This window comes from Battus philenor, unplaced genomic scaffold (assembly GCF_028537555.1).
Source record: "Battus philenor isolate CCGP_79_NKW_IND1 unplaced genomic scaffold, ilBatPhil1.0.hap1 SCAF_12, whole genome shotgun sequence".
In the NCBI taxonomy this organism is placed as follows: Eukaryota; Metazoa; Arthropoda; class Insecta; order Lepidoptera; family Papilionidae; genus Battus; species Battus philenor.
This window is the reverse complement of record NW_027181674.1, coordinates 11,812,708-11,834,995: the sequence shown is the minus strand read 5'-3', so window position 1 is coordinate 11,834,995 and position 22,288 is coordinate 11,812,708. Positions and strand designations below refer to the sequence as shown.

The window sequence follows — 22,288 nt, the reverse complement described above, 5'->3', positions numbered from 1 at the left end:
TATTGAAAGCAGGAAACGAAGCGTAAAATAAAACTCACCAAAATAGTCTAAGAGACTGTAAGAATAAGACTCCTTATTTTCTAAAAAAGTTTGTTCATGTTCGGAACACCTGTAAAAACTATGGGCGGCTATGAAATTCAGCTCATAGTTGATTTGACACGTAAAAAGTACAAAGGGTCTATGAAATAACAACTTACTTTCGTAAAATTAAAAAAAAATCTTTTCGAAACCTTCTTTGTACTATTTTTAAAAACCATTCATCCATTTTCATACGTTAATTGTGGGAGCCCCTAACCAGACACACTTAAACTAAAAAGAATTTTAATTCTGCTTAAATTGTAGAATAAAAGATGAATTTATTACGTTACTTGGAAAATTATTTACAGGTAATCAGTCAGTAATAAAACAGTTTTGATAGATTCAGCCTCTCTTTTCATGAATAATAGCAAAAAATAAAAACTCATACAACATTGTACTTCTCTTGTTCGAGAAGGTTTCAAAGACATGTTAATTTATAAAGCTCATAGAAAATACGAACTGGTTTTTATGCAGTTCATTACAGATATTTTTTTAATGGAGTGGCTAAAATGGTTAAAATTTAAAAAAAAATCATCGCACTACAATATATGATATATTTTACTAATTAATGTTTAGTGTGTTTTATAAATTTTTTGTATTATTAATTTTCAAGCAGGCCACGCCATAGAGTTTAGAGCCGGGTAAGGTATAACTTGCTTAAAAATCCAGTCTCCAGCTTCAAACAAGGAGTTTTGATATCGTCTCTTTCTCCTGCAAAATGCTAAATCCTGGTCAAACCCTTATTATCTATGACTAGTCAAAGATACCATGAATCAAATTTAGTCACATGTGGCTTCTACCTTTATTGGTAGCACGCGTTAAAAGTAAGCAGTTTCTGTAAAATAACAGTCAAGCAGTAACGGGCTCTTGTGCTATAATGCTGACTTTGAAAGCGAAATTTTTTTCGGTGTAACTTGTGGTTAAAGTTGTAATCTTTATATATAGTTGTAATATTTATATAACATATAGTAAAGAAAAAAAATCTGTTAATTTAAACGAGAGATTTAGAGAGAATTAATTTTAAGCAAAGAGACTTTCTATATAATGGCAGAAGTATATCGTTAACAAGGTACAAATTTCTACAAAATTAAAAAAAAAGTTTTTAAGTATTTAGGGGAAATGCTATTTTTCAGAATACCAGATGTTTGCATGTCCTATCGACCGTACTTAGACGGAGCACAAATGTACAAGCAAAAATTTTTATAATAGTCACACAAAAAAAAAGTAGAGGGAGCAAACGTGGCTTCCTTGATGGGCGACGACAATCCGCGCCCTACATTCCTTGAGTATTGTAAAAAACTGATGCGGATCGAAATAAACAGGAATAAGACTCAACTCTATATACAAAGGGTAGAGAAGTCTTGCAGGAAGTTAACAAAACTGTTTTTTTTATAAAGAATTATATTTAACTCTATTTGTAAAACTAAAAATAAGTGTATTATTTACAAATGAGTCGTAAAAATGTGTTACATGTACCGTACAATTGTGATCAGAGAATGTAGATGAGGGAAGAAAGGTGATGTATAAAAGAAGATTTGCCAATAAGGAAAATAAAAACACCTGAAGGCAAAAGGTAGGTATAAGAGATATTGTCAAGGAGTATGTAACTAAAAATTGAAAAAAACTCATTTACCCGAAATGTAACGTCTCTTTCCGAAATATGGCAGGGAAATTGAGAGGTTCTCCAAAAACGGAAACTTATATTAAAAATAGTAAAACGGAAAAAATTGTGCGACATTATACTTTCACACGACCGATTGAGAGTCCAGCTCGGCCTGTGTACAGTGAAAGTTATTTAATTTATACTGCCATGCATCACAATCAAGTTTGTGTTTATTGTAAAAAATCGCTATTTCGAAATACTATGACACAGTATAGGAAACCATTTACATTCTCATATTTGCAATGGTTTTATTATTAAGATTTATAACAGCAATTTTATGCATAATAATTAATATAAATATAAACATTGTTATTTATTAACAACACTGAAAGTAGCTGTTAAAAATGGTTAAGAATAAAGGTCAGTTTTTAGGCTTGCATTAGTCGCATATGAATATATTGTTAGTCGCACTGAATAAGTATTAATATTGTGAAGTTATATAGAATACAGCAACATATTAATACATATTCGTCGACGTTTCAGCCCATAGACGCCCACTGCAAAGCGCAGGCTTCCTCCTAAGATATCTATGGGGGATATACCACAATCGCCACGCTTATGGTTCCTCGCTTGCTGAGTTGGCAATCGCAGTGTAGTATTATGGTCGCCAAGGAACCAAAGAAACTATTTCAATCCCACATAATTAACGCAAAAAGTGGTAATTATCTTGTTTACCGGGAACCAAACCCGCGACCAACAAATCGCAATCAATCGCAAATCTCGATCCTCTACCACTGGGCTACCATTGCTGCTAATATTAGTTATATAGATAACATTGTAATTTTTTAGTGTATCTATGTAAATTTGTATTAAATGTCGATTTTAATGACAATAATTATTTCATTTCAGTAAAATAGCACATTTAAACTTGTTGCGGAATAAATAATTAATTTTTAATTTAAAAAGTGATAAATTTGTCATAAGATTTTTTTTTGTCTTGTAACTCAATTAATTCCATACTTAAATAAAAGGTATAAACAAATTTTGTTACAGATTTAACCTAATGTATCTACTGACAAATAATGCTTATATGAACCATATAGTAAAAGAGTTGTAATAAATGTTTAAAGTACATCTGTAATAAAGTTATTACAATGAAATAGTAAAGCGAATTAAATAAAACGTATTTCTTTTTTTCATTATGAGAAATGTAGAAAATTTAAGAGCGGAAAAATATTTAATTAAAAAGTGAGTAAGACGTAAGCAAGGACACGAGCGATCAAGAAATTCTTGCGATAGAAATGTTTTTATAAAACCTATCGATGGTGTCGCTAAGATATTACGTATATTTATATCAAAATCAGATACCAATATATATGATAATATAAGCCGCTCTTCTTTACGATTATCGGTAATCTCTATCAAGATCCTCAACGAACAAGTAAGGTAAATAATAACTTAATTTTTTCGTGAAAATTATATACGACTTTCAAGAATTATAGAAATACTACTAGATTGAATATAAATTTTGTTAATGTTTTGTTTTGATTAAGAACGTGGGTGTCTTTGCGAATCATGGCGTCGAAGATAGGCCGTGTTTGGTGCTCGAAGTTGAAGATCCGCGTAGCAGGTTTTAAAAGACCACCGTGCAATGCATTGGCGTTCACTTTTACAAATGAAATTCCTTTACTTACGTAACTAAATTTCAATGATCTGTTCAAAGCTGCTTAAGAAGTTAGTTTCAGAAATGAACCTATATTTGCTTTTGAGTAAGTTCTTCAGCAGGTATATATTTCGTTGTTATACCTGTTGCTACACCCACCGCATACGAATTAACCGTGAATTTATTCCTATTTATTGAATTTACTTATTAATCTTAGCTGTGTGATCTAAAGGTGTATTTATTTTTCAAGGAATTATTAGTGCTATTTCTCCTACTAATGTCGTAGGAAGAGGCCCGATACAAGCGTATTTCAACCGGTCCTATAGGGCATCTATGTCTAGTAGCAGATGTTCTATAGTTGAAATGGTGATGACGAACAGTAGGTTTACTGAAAAAAAAGAAACTTTATATATTATCCATGCATACCATAATAGGTAGTTTGATCGCGTAATAATCATGCATTTTTGTGCACGTTTTTAGTTTTACTTTAAAAGTAAGCAATTAAAGTTTATATGACCATTATTAACGTAGTATTCTACTCTCTACTACTTTTTTTTAATTCGTAAACAAAAATTCATGTCTGGACCAGCTTTTTATAAACAAGCTACGTCTATTTTATGTTTTTTTTTTTAATAATGTACCTGTCATGGCAGACTTTATATTTAGATTAATTATAGGCGTGTCGCAGTTGAAGACAAATATAAATAAAACCCATATCAGCGAGATCACATTATTTATTTAAATAATGCCTTAATATAATAATAGTACAGAATGTCGACCTTAGACAAACGTCAACCCATCTGTTCTTACGTATCTCGTGTCCGTCTTATCAATCGCGCTCTCTCGACTCACCGTTAACTTGCCTCAGGCGGCGGCAGGCATTTCCGCCCACATAAAGTAAATTGTGATTATATAGTTATAATTTATTTTATGTGGGCGGTTTTCTTTCATAAATATGTCTGAAACGAAATAACTGATATATAAAATAGATTTTTTTTTAATTTAAGTGTACTGCGAGACTTTTTCAATGACGCGGTTAAGAGAAGGAAACCCTAGAGAGACTTATTTTGTTTTTATCAACTTCAAATACTTGACAGCTCTTTTTTTTCTGGCACGACTTTAAATAAAAAGCTCAAAGAACCTCTACTTCTCAAAACTCACAAGCATACTAAACTCGACTGTCTTTGCTATTAAAAAAGTAATAAAATTTACTGACATTAATAAGGCTTCACTCGTTTATTTAAAAGAGTAAATATTTAACTATCTAACGTATGCTGTATGTTAATGTTAGATACATTCTGTTCAAAAATCAATGGTTTCAGAAATAATAAATAACGTGTTGGTAAATAGTAAGAAAAGCGTTTTAAAAATTGGGATAACTATAAATTACAAATAATTATTATTTCCTATCTGTCCCCGCAGACATTGTATTGCAAGAAGTTACAAACCTGCCGTATTCCAAGATTTTTAGAGTGATCACCTTATACAGGATGATTGGAAATAGATGTAATAACTTTAAAGGTTTTTGCTTATAAATAAGCTTCTCACCTTTAAAGCGAACTATCAAATCTGAATTCCGTCTTTTCTTTACTTTGAGTGCAGCAATATTAATGTTATATTTGATTATGTAAATTAATAAAGACGATGCATGGAAGGTAATAACGCGAACTAGAAAAACAAAAAATGTAAAGTAAGGAAGCTGTCGAAAGATAATTTGATGAATAAAAGAAGAAAAATAAAATAAAAAATAAACAGCGAAACAATGTTGTAAAACAATGATTCTGTTCACTTAATGATAAGGGGTAGAACGGGAGGCTTCAGCAATGGAGACAATAAAAAATTAATAAACATAAAATGCGTAAACAAAAACCTACACAAGATTACAGCAGCTGAAATAAAATATAAGGAATAAATTTACACACACGCCAATGTCTTGCTGTCATTCCAAATTGAAGTTTTTTTTCAAATAATTTTGTTCTGTTCCGGAAAAGTCATTCTAAAAAGGCCAGAATATTTTTTGAATTATGTATCTTTTATTTATTTATCTATTTATTCACTCTTTTGACCTATTGTGTAATTGCGGTGTTAAGTATGGCATTCTCTACAAGCCAACCCAAAATGGAGCACAGGTAACAAATAGGCGGTTTAAAATAAAATATTTAGGGGTTTTGTAGTTAAAAAATAACTAAGATTAATTTCATACACTTTATTTCATCATAGATATTTTTCTACTTAACATAATTATTTTTAAATGGCCTGGATGTTAACAAAACATGCCAACAACCGATTTATTCGCAAACAACGTATTACATAATATATATTTGGTCAATAAAAACGATTATAAAACAGATACATTATAGTTCCGTGAAATAAAAAATGTCGTAAAGCCAGTATGTTTATGATTAAAAAAATTACAATGAAATACAAACACGATTGCTGGCTTAAGGATTTCGCACGTCCGTCTAAGGTTATGTAATTTGAAACTACCTACTATGACACATATAACATATATTCTTCAATAGTAATGCTCTATGTTTAAAATATATTATCTGCTTTCATATACATCTCTTGACTTATCACATCCTTTAGCCTAACAAATATTTCTCTACAATAGTCAGTGTAAAGAGCTGCAGGAAGACATTAAACACCAATGAAAGCATTGGACTTTTAATTGTTCGATCGACGATGTACTTCGAGGATGTAATTGGGGAAAATCCAAAAAAACCATGTCCATTGTCACCCTATTACGTAGAAAATAGAACACTCATGAGGAAATTGCGGTAAGCTTCTTTTTCATTGTCCTTTGTAATAATATAAACGTGTGGTTTTAATTTAAAGCTTGCGAAAGTGTGTAATACAAAATGGTCCAATGAGATTGTTTAATACAGAATATTAAATTGAATTATAGTAATACACTTAACTTTTATATAGCAACATTGTAATGTCAGTTTTTGTTTGACGTTTGCTGTCATGCTGTGTTACATTTTTTTATTTCTTGTGAAGTGCATTTTTTCTGGATTTAATAATTATAAAACTTTATGATTCAACAAGCTGTTATATTTAAACATCATCTGTGCAAGACTTACTATTAAATTATTATACAGCCCGTGTTACACTGAATACAAAGCAAGTTCCGATAACGTTTACATTAAAAAAGATTTAAACTTCAAAATATTTTTTACCAATACATAATTAAATATTTTAAAAGGTTAAGTCAAACTATGTTAATTAATCTACACACAAATAAATGATGGAAATTCTTGCTTAGATCTTACATTAAATAATGAAATTTTTATCTAATTAAAATATGACGAGTACACGATGAGTTTCAATCGTTGATCGAAGCCTTTAATGGTTAAAAGTACAATGCTCCTTTGATAATGACTATCAACATTATTACTATATGCTTTTACAGCGACACACTAATTATATCGAAAATATCTGTTAAAATATACAGATAATATCATAATTAATAAAATATCATCTCACTATCGAACGTTTATTAAATTTATGCATTTAAAATTTTTCAGTTAATAACATTTTTGGTATGATAAAATCGCAATAATTAAAATGAAAATAACATAGCTTAGCTTATCAAATTAACTATATTAATAAGTACAAATGTTACACAGTTTGACATATAAAATTATTTCTAAATTGTTGTTAACATTTAATAATCATGCTATGATATAATAACAGTTTACATTTCGAAAAATACGTCAAAAAAGGGCTTTTAAAAATATACTCTGTCATGCAAAAGGGAAATAAACAACACAACCACGAACCCGCAAAAGGAATCCCTATATCGCTCTTTACGCCCACGCTTTACGAAAATTTCTAAATATACTCTGTGTTGTTTAAATAAATAGGAAACCTTAAGCAGTCGAAAGAACAAAAGAAAGAGGTTTCTAGCAAAAAGTTCCTATGTTGAAAACTCATTTTACATTAATAAATATCGTAATAAAAATGAACCAGAACAAAAACAAGTTAAAAAATTACAAAGAAATTATATAAATAAAAAAATATATAATTAAGACAGGAATGTGAGACCGCCTTGTAGGACGCGAAAATTTTTAACAAATTTACTCTAGCTATTTATGAATATATACAATAGCAAAATAACATCTGATTGTTACAACTTAAATTACTTATACACATTATTTATTTATTTTTGACACATAAAGAACATTTACCATAGAGTGTTTTTTTTATATAAATTTGTGAACAACATTCAAAGCGCTGTGACATATTGTGAACAATTTTCATTTCCACATAGACATCGAAAAGACTATGCAGATGATTAAGATTAGCTAGAAGGGTGATATAGAGATACATCTAATACCTTGTTAGGGGAAAGTGTTATCTGTTTGAAGTATATAGTTAATAATATTTCACTTAGCAATCTAACGACGTATGTTCGTACAGGTTTTATTAAAATAAAATATATATTGATAGGACCATCTATAAAACAATTTAGACACGCTTCAGGTATGAGTATCTAAAGTTTGCACATAACTCGCTTCAACCTTTTTATATACCAAATTCTAAAGTTTCTCTATCAGCCAAACTTTTAATAAGAGGTAACTAGCTGATTTTAATAAGCAGTTTTATTGAAGTATTTCTGGCTTAAGCATATTATGATCTTTAAAAAAACCATTTTAAAATATCATTATTAAAACCCTGTCTACAAAGAGGTTGCATAATTGACCTGCAGAAGCTCGGAAGAAATGCCATAATCTTCAATAATAAGTTACGAAATAATACCAATACGATCTATAAGAAACGATAGAAAAATATTACTACACGAATCAAAGCGATATCTTTATGAAGAAATAAACATTATGTAAAATAAAACAGTACCTAAAATTTTTTCGTCTATTATTTTTAGTCGCTTCTGCATAAGTAATATTAAATATTTAATACAATTGTAGATGAAGCTCGTGAATAAGGATACTATAGCCGAAAATCCATAAAGAGTTGCGAGGAAATAGACATGATGTGGTTGAATTAACCTGACTTGTTTCAGTGTGAGGCTTATTCAGGCTTAGCTCGTTCATTTCAACTGCAGACAAAAATTAAACATATGTTATACATTCCCTATTAGGTTTTTAGATCCAAAGAAAAAGATATTGTAGTTTACGGCAACAAAATTTCAGACCTCATGTTTTAGGAATAAACCATGCAGTGAAACATCATTGTTCACCTTATTCAAATTATTTGTAATTAAAATTCCATTCTAAAGTCAGTCTCACAGTAAAAATCTGCTTAAAATTAAAAACCTACTTAAGATTCAACGGAAAATTAGGCGTGGTTTGTTTGGTTATGAGGTTACCAGGCGTGGCCAAATTGGCGTACAGTGATGATTCTTATTCTGAACGCGAATGGGAATGAAAATGAATATTCGCATTTTTTTCTTTTCTTTTTTATCGTTTATGGGCAAAGGTCAAATACCCCCAGTCTCACCTGATGTTAAGAGATGACGAGGTCTACGATTATTGTCTAAAAACAACCTATACACTCTTGTCTTAAAGACTCCTAAGTAATATTTGGCTGGAAACAATAAGACTAACAGGTTGTTATACACATTGGCTAGCACTATAAAAGTAGTAGCGAAACGCTTAGCGTGGGTTGAAGGAATTTTAGTCATATGACATGGAAGAAAGGAAGTGTGGGAATTATTTGGTGTAATTCCAAAGTACACTCTTCAAATTACCATCTATAAAATACCGATAAGCTGGCAACTTTTCACCGATGCTCCAAACTTTGAAACTTAGCGCTCACTACGGCATTGTTACGAATCAGCCTCTTGGCTCGTCTCTTTAGGGAGCCTAAAGCTTCAAGCTGGTATTTCATACTTACCACAAATAGCCTATAAATTACTCTATTTTAAATTAAAGTATTAAAAAAGTTTTCTTTAATTTGTTTACTTATTTCGATTAAAAAGCATCTAAATTTGAATCTTAGCGATAAGAACTGATATGAATATAAACTGCATATCGCAAGCAATAACCATTTTATATTGAGTCATTGCACCTTGCTTACTTTATAGCAACCATTTAAATCATTGGATGTAAGGCCACGTATAAGGAGTCCCCATATACTGAATGACTCAGTTAACAACGAAAAGAAACCTTAATAAACAACAAGTGAATCATTGTACGTTATAAATCAGAGTAATAGACTCACCTGAAACTGTTTGTTTCTTTACATCAGCGTAGCGCTCTCCGGGGCCAACTTCATCGGGAATAGTGGCTGTGCAGGTCAGCTGTAGTCGACCGTGAGCTGGTGTTCGTAGTTCTGCTATGGATACCCATAAGGATATCGGAACAATTTGTGGCTCTCTTGGTTTATCACGAATCTACGAGGATTTATCGAGATAATCCTTGCATTGATTTAATGATTTTTCTTATTAGATATAGACAGAAAGCTTTAATTTATTACAATTTTGCGAGTTGATAGCTAGAGAACGCTCGATAATTTATAATTTGACTTACATATGTAAACCAAAAGTTATTAAGCAAAAAATAACATTTATATATATAGAAATAGTATTTACAGATGTTGTTTAATACATTTTCTAATTATTTTATTCGTTAAATATAGCACAAACGATTACTTTTTGATAAATCGTTAGACATATCACGAAATATTCAATATCCATAGCAATTGTAATTGTGAAAATTTGATGACTGACAAAAATATAAATAGAATACAAAGCTATTTTAGCTCAAACTATTTTACGAATCAAATGATAATAATAAGGATAAATGAATAATAAAATAAAATAATATGTTATGTATCAATGTTATTGTTTACGACACTTGATAATAAAATAACATACCTTTTTCATTTCTTCGCTTTGTCCGTCTTTTAATGTACATTTGTTATGCTTCGACGAATTTGGTGTAATGGTTGTAGTTTCGCTTACGAGAGCCCAATATTTAGCCGTGTAATTAAATTCGGGAGCGATGTATCTGTGATGATACTTCCTATTTTTATAGCCGCCTCCGCCTTTAGTTCTCGTAGAACTGGACACTCGATATGAAAAATACTTAATCGATTCTTCTGGAACCTGAAAGTTAGTAATTAATCAATATCGACTATAATTTTATTTTGAAATAAATTTGGAAAAAGTAAGGGAAATATGTTCAAACATTTTCATATAAATCTGAGAAAAACAGGCAAAAAAATTAAAACTGTTATAGATATACAGTCCGTTGGCATTAAGAAAAGATTAATCATTACAGTCTACCGGTCTAAACATATTCACAATGCATCTAGATCACCACACTGCGCAACGTGCGAAAAAGTACAAGTCACAACCAGAGGTATGTGAGCAGTGAGATGTTTTAGGACGCAGTTGACAACACACACAAGAAAAGTTTGATGTCTTTCTCCTTCTTCCTGCTACTCACATAACTCAGAGGAGACTAATACCGCATACTATATCATAAAGTTATTATTAAAACTGTATAAAAATACCCTCAACAAGTCCTTGAAAACAGCATTTTATTTTCTCACGCGACGACAGACTTAAGTGTAATTATATCGATTCGATGACCATGGTATGCATAAATAATGTGGAAACCTACAATACTTAGCAATTTTTCTTTTACAATAACGTTGTTGGAATTAATCCAACTATACACATACATTGCCGTTTTAATATGGGACATAAATGTGGGTTACGGATAGAATGTTTGTAAGACGACAACTGTATTGGCGTTTTGAAATTTCCACAACCGGGACAAGCATTCTTTTCGAAAGGGAGTACAGTATCCATCACGCAAATCCCATTCGGATTAGTGGAAGTCTCATATGACTTCTGTTTTATGTATAATGGTCGAATTATCATTTTCTTCTTCCTCTCCATGTTCTCTTTTTCATACAAAGATTACGCTTTCGAGAATTCACTTTCTTGGCGAGCTGCAAATTGTCCACCACTAGGCACAAGGTTTGCCTTTACTCAGGTAAATCCATCTAATTCTAAAATTGCAACATGTTTTGTAATTCGAGAAATATATGTATAGGAAGATTTACTTAAACCATCCATTAGATTCTTAAATCATGTGGAGAGATACATTATTAACATATGCCGCTTTTTTTAACTTCATCTATACTAACCATCACGAAATACCATTAGAAACATGGTTTCGTTCACTTAGAATCATTTATAGTGATCACCTTTGTTCGTCATGGGAAGAATGCCAGAAAATGCAAATTTTATAGAAATGAGAATCACTTCGAACTTCCATATGGTTTCTAAACATATTCTGTGCTAAGAAGACTCCACAACAAATTCAGTCGATTTTATTGTTAGAGCATTCTATTTATCAACTTTTTATTTCAATTTATTGTATATAACTTAAAAAAGTATGGGTTTATTTTAAAACAGTATATACACAGTTGCTCACAAAAGTTATCTATTTCACAGAGCCAAGAAAAAGATTTGAAGTCATTTTTATCATTAGTATTTATCTAGTGTACATATCTACTTTCTACTTGGTTCATACTATTCTTTTCTAACTAAAAAAAGTTATCATGTATTTATAATATTTATCACAAACCAGCAACAATAAAGGGAATAAAAGAACAAAATTCATTAACTAACTGTTGCTGTTCAAAAAGAAATGAATAACGATATATTTAATTAATTTAACATTGCCAATTTAAGATTTTCTCTTTTCGCAGTACAGGAATAATTTTCTTTGTTCAACTATTTTTCATTGTTTTATATTTTTCAAGAGACTTAATGTACCAATTTGCTATTGTCGAGTTTCAGAGCCGTAGTGTTTACAGTAAAGTACATCTATAATTTTATTTCAAATTATACGTACTATGTATATGAACGTTGATATATATCAGAGTCAAAGTTGAAAACGATCACAAATTTACCCAACATATCTAATCAATAATTTTGAAACTTAATATTTTATGTTCCTATTACTGTAACACGAAGATCCTGTAATAAAAGTGGCAAATCGTAATTAATTACGCGACCTCAGAGTACATTAACGGATGTTATACATAAAAAGAAGTTCAAGAAATTAAAAACATGTTCTGGTGCTTCTTTGTACGTGCAATAATAATAATGCCTTTTATTTTGATGTCCTTATTTTACAATTGTAATGTTAGTAATATATCAATACCTTTACTAATGACTAATTTTGTAAATTGTTTGTTTATTACTGCAGGATATGAATCACTCTTTGGGTGAAAGCTTCATCCGACTTCTTCCATGCATCTCTTTCTCTGGCTTGAGTCAGCCAAAATTTACTTTGCTATGTCGATTATGTCATCTATTTGGTCTTCCTACTTTCTCTTTCCTGCCGTTACCTGGTCGTCAGTGTATGAGACATGTGTCCGACCCATTGCGATTTTAATTTTAGAGAGTAAGCACGTTTGTTAACTTAGTTTTTCAAGTTCACACCACCAGCCTTCCCGGTTAGTGTGATATATACAATTTAAATACAAGAAGAAAAAACAAATTACGCATACTTAAGACTCGATTTCATGTAGATAGAAATCTTTTTAAGAACAATGTATATAGTTTTTTTATTATAGGATCCCAAAAAATATCCATATATTTCCTAAAGATATTAAAAATTATTAAAGAACGCTCATGTGTTTGGTTATCATAATACGCCACTATTGAAATATGTTTTTGCCTCTGGGATATTTAATAAAACATGTAATTTTAAAATATCTTAAAGAAATATAGGATAGGAATTATATTAATTTATACTAATAATAGGAGTATTGAGTTAGTTGATAGATTTGAGGCATTTATTTTTCAAACAAATGGCAAACTGATAAATGTACAACATGTTTATTAAATTTAAATTTGAATAAAATTTGCAATTTTAAATAGTGGCTATAATGTTTTTCATTTAAAATTCTACCCAGAGTCGAACAAGCAACTAAGCATCACTTAAGCTATCTAACCTTTTCATTATCGATGTACCAGGTCAGACGTGGGGCCGGAGCAGCAGGGGCACTGGTACAGTTTGCACGCAGCAAGCCGTCTACCACAACATCAGGTTTTCCAAATGTTATGATCGGCGGGTGTTTTTGGGCATCTATACAAAATTTTACGTTACATATTACATGTACAATCATTATCATACATCAGTTTTTATTTATTTTTATCATACATTTTTAGACACCATAGTTAATAACTAAAAATAAGCTATTTATATAGAGGCGAAAGAGGCGGTCTTGTCACTATTGGCGATCTCTACCAGACAACATGTGGAAGGAGAATAGGGACATGTAGAAAAGAGCAGTTAACACACATACATACATACATACAAACATACGTGTGTAAATATATACCCTTATACACATAAACCTACATATAAATACAATACAAATATAAGTTATTAGGGCGGTGCATGGATAAATAATAAAGGTAAGTGTTTTTTTTATTTTTTTTTACCATTTTATGGTGTTTATAAAAGGGACAAAAAAATGACAAGGAAGAAAAGTAAGAAAAAAACTTGCCATAAATATACTGACATCTAATAATAACTATAATAATTTATGGGTATAATACAATATATATATAAGTATCTACGTATCTACATATACAATTTATATGAATATAGTATAAAATGTAATAAGCAATAAAATCTAAGTATTGCGATGATTCTGTCAGTTTATTCCGTGTTTATTTTTTGTTAACACTATTTTTTTAAGTTATAATGTTATTCATGTATAATGTTAAACAATGCATAAAAGCTTATTTCTTAGGGTATTTTCTATAATATTATTACGTAAACATATATCATCAAATCAAAATATAAATCAAACAAACATAAATATCTTGTAGATGATTTATCTTTTTCTTATCTGTTCCATAAAATCGCGGAAGGTTATAATCATTCACGGTTAGTTCACCGTTGGTTCTAGTCCAATATTATGCAAACCCAACTAGGCCAGGGTAATAAATTCGAAGGCTGCAACCCTACTAACATCGGGCGGAATTGTAACTAACTGACAATTTACAACTTTTAAATTTTAAAAAAGAACTTCCTGTGTACAGTTTATATATAAAACTTTTACAGATCATGTTTATAACTCGAACTACAAGAATAATAATTACTAGTACCATATCAATTAGTTATTCTGCTGGAAATCAAAGTATATACATTAAACATTAATATATCAACGATTTACTTAAAACGAACTAGCAATTACATCGCATATTGACATTAAAGACAATTGAATATGCGAAAATATACAAAAGTAAAATTAAAATGGATTGATAGCTAGATTTACTTGTACTTCACTAATTATATTTGTTTAAATAGTTCAACTTCCAACTATATATACTATATAACTATAAGGTGGACATCATCACGTATTGGTTCTATGTAAAAGATTTTCTCATTTAGATTTCGCTTGAATCATCACCATCACTATTTCAGTCCAAGGACGTCAACAAAATATGTTGGATAGTTTTCCTAAAGGACCGATTCGAAGCGGTCTGCATCTACTATCTTCCAATGGCTTTAACAAGATCCTCAATCCACTTTATGACAACAGACTTGCTTCTATCGTGTTCCTCATAACTTTGCAATAAACTACCGTTAATGTTTTATTGTTTGTTTTATTACAGCAATAGTAAGGGCCATATATACGAAACGAAGACATCATGATACCGAATAAAGACGGTACAAAAGCATGTATAATATCCTATAGTGATAGTAGTCCTCTATTTAACACATACACCCACACCGTTTCCTATTCTAATTTTAATACACAAGCCTATAAGCCTATTTATCCATATATCATAATTATCATCATTATTTCTAGGACGAACTTTGCAGGACCTAGGCCTTCTCCATAGATTTCGAATAAGACCGATTAGTAATGACATTAATCCAGTGCCTTTCATTTACGAATCAGATCCGCTCTTAGACTTGTTGACTATGAGCTTCCAAGGCCTGAAATAAGAGACCACGTTTCATCCCAGTAATCCATCACTGGTAACGAATTCTCAATATAATTAATCTGTAATGTTATTTATAAACTTTGCGACGAAAAAATAACACTACCTATGTTTGTTACATCAATAAACATTCTTCTTAAGATAATGAAGGATATTGGACGAGATATCTTAGTTACCTAAACAGCTCAAAGTTGGAGTTATGTGAAAAATCATTTATAGTCATTTATATTTATAGGTCATCTTTATTTTTTATAGGTTATACTTACAGACGACAGTCAATTGGTGTGGGGGCGAAGCAGCCGTAAATATGGGCGTCTCCAGAGACACCTCACACCAATAAAGCCCTGAGGCGGAAGGATCTAGATTCTCTATGGTAATAGAATTTTCAGTCACAAGAGACATCTGTAACGACGATTTCATATAAATAATTCATAAGGTTATTTGAATTGTAAAACATAGTCATGTATTTGATATGAAAATAAAAAAATGTTTTGTAATGTAGTATGAAAATATAAATATAAAAATGAATCATGAGGCCGCAGAAATATATTCAAAAGAATTTACTTAGTTGATACGTAGTCTTTGTGTAACAATTTTACAAAAACGTTACCTTTTCTCATCAGGTTAATACATCGAAACTAGGCACTTATCAGACTTGAAATTTCTTCGTAAATCTTAAGCGACAATTTTTCTTTTAGCTTGTTGCGACAAAAATGGTAATAAATGTTTATTAGGTATTAATACAGAAATATGACTTCAACGAAATGTAATTTTTTGGTATTAAATTATAATACGTAAATATCTGTATTTCGGCAATCAATGCCGATAAGACATATCACCTTAGTACTATTTATAGAATAGAATGTAAAACACTCACATTCAATTTTCCTCCCGGAAACGTGTAGTTCGTAAATGGCGGAACTCTTTCCCGTACATATTGCAATAGCTTCGCCCCCGACCTCAAGAATTCCACTTTATACAGGAGTTGCGGCGGCACCTAATGTACAGTCGATGCGAAAAACTTTTTAAAGGAGAAAACTAAACACAAATAAAAAATATATTGCGTTTTCAAATCCTACTCTTAAGAGATGAAACAGTATGTACAGACAGACATATACAGAGTTATTGATTAGAGATATAAAAGCTTTAAATGAGTGAATGTACAGCTGTCAATTAATGTATGGGATACTATATACAAAAATAAATGGTTTTAAAAGTAAAATAAATAATGTATTGGTAATTTAGTTAGAAAAAGCGTTTTCAAAATTTTTAATACTACGTATTAAAATTAATCATTATTAACTATCAATCCCTCTAGATTATACACCGCCAAAAAATGAGGTCGTGAATAGAAAGTAACTTTTTAACCTTTTTACGAGTTGAAAAGAAAAAAAAATGTTAGAATTCTCGATAAATGGCTGAGGCTAAGTGAAATGCGGAATGGCCCGCGGCCCCGATCAAATTCCAATTAAAAATTTCCGTGTTTCCGGGGATTGAGTAAATTGCTCGTTTACTATTAAATTGAAGGCAAGAAAGTCAATCCCCGGAAAGAGGCTCGGTCTCTAAACTATTACGGCTTCCGATAATAATTCCGTTTCATTAATTATTTACGCGATGATCTTATTGGTAAGGATATCAATATCTTTTATTATTAGTAGTATATATGTTTTATTTCCACAAATATAAATTTATCTGACTGTATAATTTTTTTTTTCAATTATCGTTATTCAAATTATGTCCAATGTTCTTTTTTATTGCAATTTTCAAGTCAATTCCTCGAGTTCAGTGTATTACTCATAATCTAAATGATAATTTGTTTCGTTTAATTCTTGTTAAGTTGAGCGAAGTCCTGTTTGTCACTTTTATCGCTTTAAATTTTTCATATTATTACGCATTACCTTTGTCTACGCAATTATGTTATTTACATTTATCTTTGATACATTTTATTATCATCGTCATTCAAACTTTAGAACGTCCACTGTTGAACATGACGGCTTAAATGATGGCCTGTACCACCCTCATAGCTTTCCCATTGGATCGGACGAAAACAGCCTGAATCTGGTAGATGTCCTAGGTCCTGCATTTGCCGGTCCGCGGTCTTTACTGTAGAACTTTAAGGACCCAGTAGCAAAACAGCGCCAGAACAGCGCTGTGGTAAACTTAGAATTGTTAAATTAAAATTAAAATGTAAAAGCCTATTCCCAAAGTTTATTGCGCCTTAATAAATATATTAAACATAATTAATTGATAAAAATTAATTTAATGTAACGTTATTCTAACATTATTTCTTACTAACAAAAGTATGTCACATAAATTTCGTGGAATCATGAGTGTTATATAAATAATAAATGTTAGGGTGTGTAGGAAAAAATAGTTTTGTTTAAAATCGTTAAAATTTAAGTAAGGGAATAGTTTATAAAGAGATTAAATTACTTTAGCTTAGGAAACACTGTGACATGCAAAAATGAGGACAAAACTTGTTTTTTTTTTTTCGGATATATTGAACGTAACTGTAAAACAAAGGATCGGGCGCTAATGTTGGTTGAATATAGATCCAAATAATAAATAAAATGTTATAAATGAGATAGTTGATAATTATCATAACGTAACTGAAAGCCGCCGAGCACAAAGTTGCCTTTAGCGATGCACAAACAACGCAACGCTACGTTCTCTCTCGCAAGATGAGATCTTTTATTTAAAGCAAAATGCGAAGGCGGACGAGAAATGGTTTACTGAGCTATTAATATCTTGCACAAAGTCACAAGGCAACTTAGCTTTATTTATTTGTTTACAACGTCGTACTCGCGTTGTATAATATGCTATTTACAATATGTTTTCTGTAAATGTCTGCGAAATTTGCCGTGAAATAACAAAAACTCTGCTGTTATTTCGTTTAATAATCAGTTTGCTAGAATGAGATACAACTGTACTCTATATTCTTAGACATGTGTTACGTAATTATTTATTTATAAATTTGCTTTGGTAACATTTAATTAAACATGTTAGAATTATTGCATCATATTTACATTTTCATTCAACCTTTCATTACTTTTTTATACAAAAATATTTTAAATGAAAGTTTGTAAGAAGCTAAAACGTTGTTCCCATAACAGATTTGCCGGATATTGTCCGGTCTATTACTCTATTATGAAAAATATCTCTAGTCGTTTCCCTTGCTGCTTTTGACTTCATAGCCTTTTTCTATTACTACGTTATGTTACTTAATGTATTGCTACACTGTAGTGCTGCCGAAACCACTGTACCGCCATACATTTGCGCTCGAAACGGAGAGATATATCCCTCTGCTCGGTTGCATCAGTCCGCTATCAACGCTTGAAGTGCCAGCGCTCATTGGCTCATTTTTTTTTCTTATGCCCCCTTTACGATATAACAGATTCGAGACCTCTGTAATTGTCTCTATATTTGGAACTAAAGCTTTTGGTAGCTAGAGCTTTTCTTTTCAGTTTCTTCTTATATACTTTCCTAGTCACTAATTATAGCATTAAAAGTTATTCTCCTACCTAAAAGCAATATTGTCAATATATGGTACAATTAAAAATTTATATAGGTTAGTGATTAGTGTAGGAACTGAGTTATTTCACTATCGATTTTTGTTGAGGGTTTTACGTGGTTTCCTTAGCATTTGTGATATGGTCACATTTCCAAGGGCTGATGACGTCATGATGTTTATGATGTTAGATGATTACCTGGTGAAGGCATCTCATAGTAGCCGAACCTCCACGTGCCACCCAACTCGGAGCCGTCAGTCGCACGTCTACATCTGTAGCTTGCCCATTTCCTGTAACACACGGCATGTTGAAAAATTCATATTAAGTAATACCTGTTTTATAGAGAATATTTTATCACATATATACCCACGCACTTAACAACAACATCACACAATCGTATATATACCCACGCAAACGGTGCCAAAGTGGCATATATACTGTGTAATATTTAATATTTTAATTACATAAATATCTTTTTTATTTAAATTAATTTATATACAAATAAATTAAAAATTGGTACATTTGTACATTAAAATAATTTATAAAAGGCAGAGTCTTCTAATGCAGTATGTCTAAAAGGAAGCTCTAGTAATCAGGTTGTAATTGAAAATCTTTTAAAAAATAAATACATTTTATTATTATTAATGTGTGAAATTATTATCAATGTGTGTAAAATTTGCGAAAAGACTTGTACCCTGTCTTTTCGCAAAGATTACTTTAACAAAATCTTTGGCTATACTATTTATAAATTATTCAACACTTTAAAAATATTTACTTTTCTTAAAAAATATGAAACGTGAAAAGCAAAATAATTTCTTTAAACGTTTCTGGATATAATGCAGTAACATTAAGAGTAAAACAGTTGGTTTGAGTGTTTTTAATCCAGCAATTTTGACGTTCGAGATGGACGTCGCTCTAGTCGATCGGTTACGGATAAAATGATCGTCATTTTTAAAAAAAGTAGATACAGATCGGTTTATCATTATTTACTACTTAGCTAAAGAATTGAAAATTTATGACAAAACAGTTCAACCCATTTGAAAAAAATTTAGAGTGAAAGAAGTTTAAAGGTTTAAAATAGAGCTTAATACTTGAAACCACGACCACTCTGTCAAGATTGCACGATTGAAAAGAAAAAGATTAAGAAAATTTAAATATAATAAAAACAGTATCTCGCTTGTTATTAGCAAAATTATTTCAATTTTCTTTTTGTCTTATTTAAATTGGCCAAATTGGAATTAGTCTGTTAGCTGAAATAATAAATAAAACAAAACAGCAAATCAACAATAAGCTTCGAATTCATTATGATTAGAAAGTCATTTCGAGCTATTCACCTCTTAGATTGTTAAACAAGTTAGAATTCAACGTATTTTAACAATGTTAATTATTAACTTTTGCAGGTTTAATTAAGTAACTATAACCAGTGGATAATCGAGCGGTTTTGTGCAGCATTTCGTGCATAATATATATATATAGGATTGCCACTGCTAACAAATAAGTTTCCAAAGGCCTATGATCTGCAGAAAGTGTGATGAGCAGAAACTATGAGAGCCGATATACTTCGACAAAATTAATTTAATCATAAAAAAAATAAACAAAAAAAGCTTTCGAAACTTTTCGATCGTTGTTAAGTCTTGTAGTCTTATTTGGTGTGGTTAATTGAAATACATTATTTTGTTAATTAAACATAACAAGCAAGTTACATTTAGCTGAACACAAAGATAAGCAACAAAGATACTTGGAACAACACCTATGTAAAGGATCTTGAATTACATTATGTGTACTGAAGTTATGAGGGTGTTCCAGCTGTATCATTAGGCTTATAGCATAGCCGTAGGTAGCACTATAGAAAATAAATTGAAACGATAGTAAAGGTCCATAGGGACAGGCGGATGTGTTTGTTGTATATGACGTCATCCGGGAGTGGGCGTCCGGGACGTGTCAGCGGCTCGGAACAATGATATGAGCTAAGGTAAATGCTGACGCTTCTGACAGTTCACAACGTTCTATAATTGTACTTTAGGTGTTTTAGCTCCGTTTCATATTAGTGACTATAGTTTATATTTATAACTACATATTCATTGACCACAGTCCAAATCTAGATGGTAAAAGTCTATATCGGAGACGAAGACTCGCGTTGAAAAGTTTCGTGAAGTAAAAATGATATTCTAGGCAATACTCACATGATAAACTTATATATGCGTATGTGAATGTACATATGATTAACATTAGAAATAATAATAAGCTAGGTATCTTCCTCTGGACTTCATATAATGAGTAGTTCTTTTATAGGCAACTATGTACGTTTTATATAGCATATCCCAATGTTTGTCAAGTACTTACGGTCTATGTATGGACGCAGTTAAGAATAACCAAACCATCAACGTCACGCCTTATAATTAATCAAATCTTTTCTAAAATACAGTTGTGTTTAAAAGAAATGGTCTCAGTAAACCTGTCTTTTTATTAGAAAAATATTCCCTATAAGGAAAGACTAATATATAATAAGAACACTAGACTGGCAGACGAAATTGTCCGCCTAGAGAATTACCATTCACTGCGTTATAAACGCGAATGGTCTGTTGATTAGAAGGACCCTATTAAAAAAGTATATGCTTACCTTGTTTTGTAAAATGTCCGAGGTACAATAGGATGAAGCAATACGACCATTGCCACCAGGACGGCACCATCGCCTTCGACTGTGCCTCTCTTTTATACCATCACCGGTGCAAATCTTCAGTTTATAGCGAAATTCTCATAGTAAATCACTTTTCTTGACTATTTATTTTATGGTTCTGTTTGAAATATGGCACTAGCTGCAAAAATAATTCACAAATAAACAAATTTTAAGATTCATTTTATTTACAAGTAGCTTTTAAGTGAATGGTATATTCCGATTTCGAATTTATTACCAATTCGTTAATTAATATCGTTATAAGTTTAAGAACAATAAATTGTGTATATTGTTGAAAATAAAAAAGGTATACACAAAATTGTAATAATTTACACTTGAAAACTTTTGTAACGTCTTATATTGAGCCACTAATGATAAATCTTGAAAAACAAGATTATAATTTTAATGGTAGCAGCTTGTATAAACTTTTTCCGCCATGGAATTAAAAGTTACTACCAACTTATTTAAATCTACCGGATGCCTAATGAGATGTTGACGAGTTGAAAAACACACACTAATGAGCACTAGAAATAGCCTTGGTTATAGTCTAAGAAATGTCAATTTTTTCAAATTTATTGTATGAATTATTTAATTTTTTTACAGTAAACATGATATTTAACTAAATTTCATGTGTCATTACACGATCATGTCATCATGATCATCGAAAGATGCTGGTAGCCGTTTTAAACTGGTCATGTTAATAATCTATGGTCTATGACTATCTGTGAATATCCGGTAGCTGAAATAATTGATATATGAAACATCATCTTAGTAATATGTTCTTGGGAGTTTTGATCGTGGAGTGAAA

General features: G+C 30.8%; 1 protein-coding gene across 1 annotated transcript; it reads right to left on the bottom strand.

Moving 5' to 3' along the window:
• Positions 1-8,260: 8,260 nt before the first annotated feature.
• Positions 8,261-21,496, bottom strand: LOC137932914 (uncharacterized). The gene is made up of 8 exons (XM_068776599.1): positions 21,427-21,496; positions 19,005-19,096; positions 16,175-16,294; positions 15,564-15,699; positions 13,290-13,423; positions 10,186-10,416; positions 9,531-9,702; positions 8,261-8,406 (listed from the first exon to the last, which is right to left on the bottom strand). The coding sequence occupies exons 1-8, from the start codon at positions 21,494-21,496 to the stop codon at positions 8,261-8,263; spliced, it is 1,101 nt and encodes a 366-aa protein (XP_068632700.1).
• Positions 21,497-22,288: the final 792 nt, after the last annotated feature.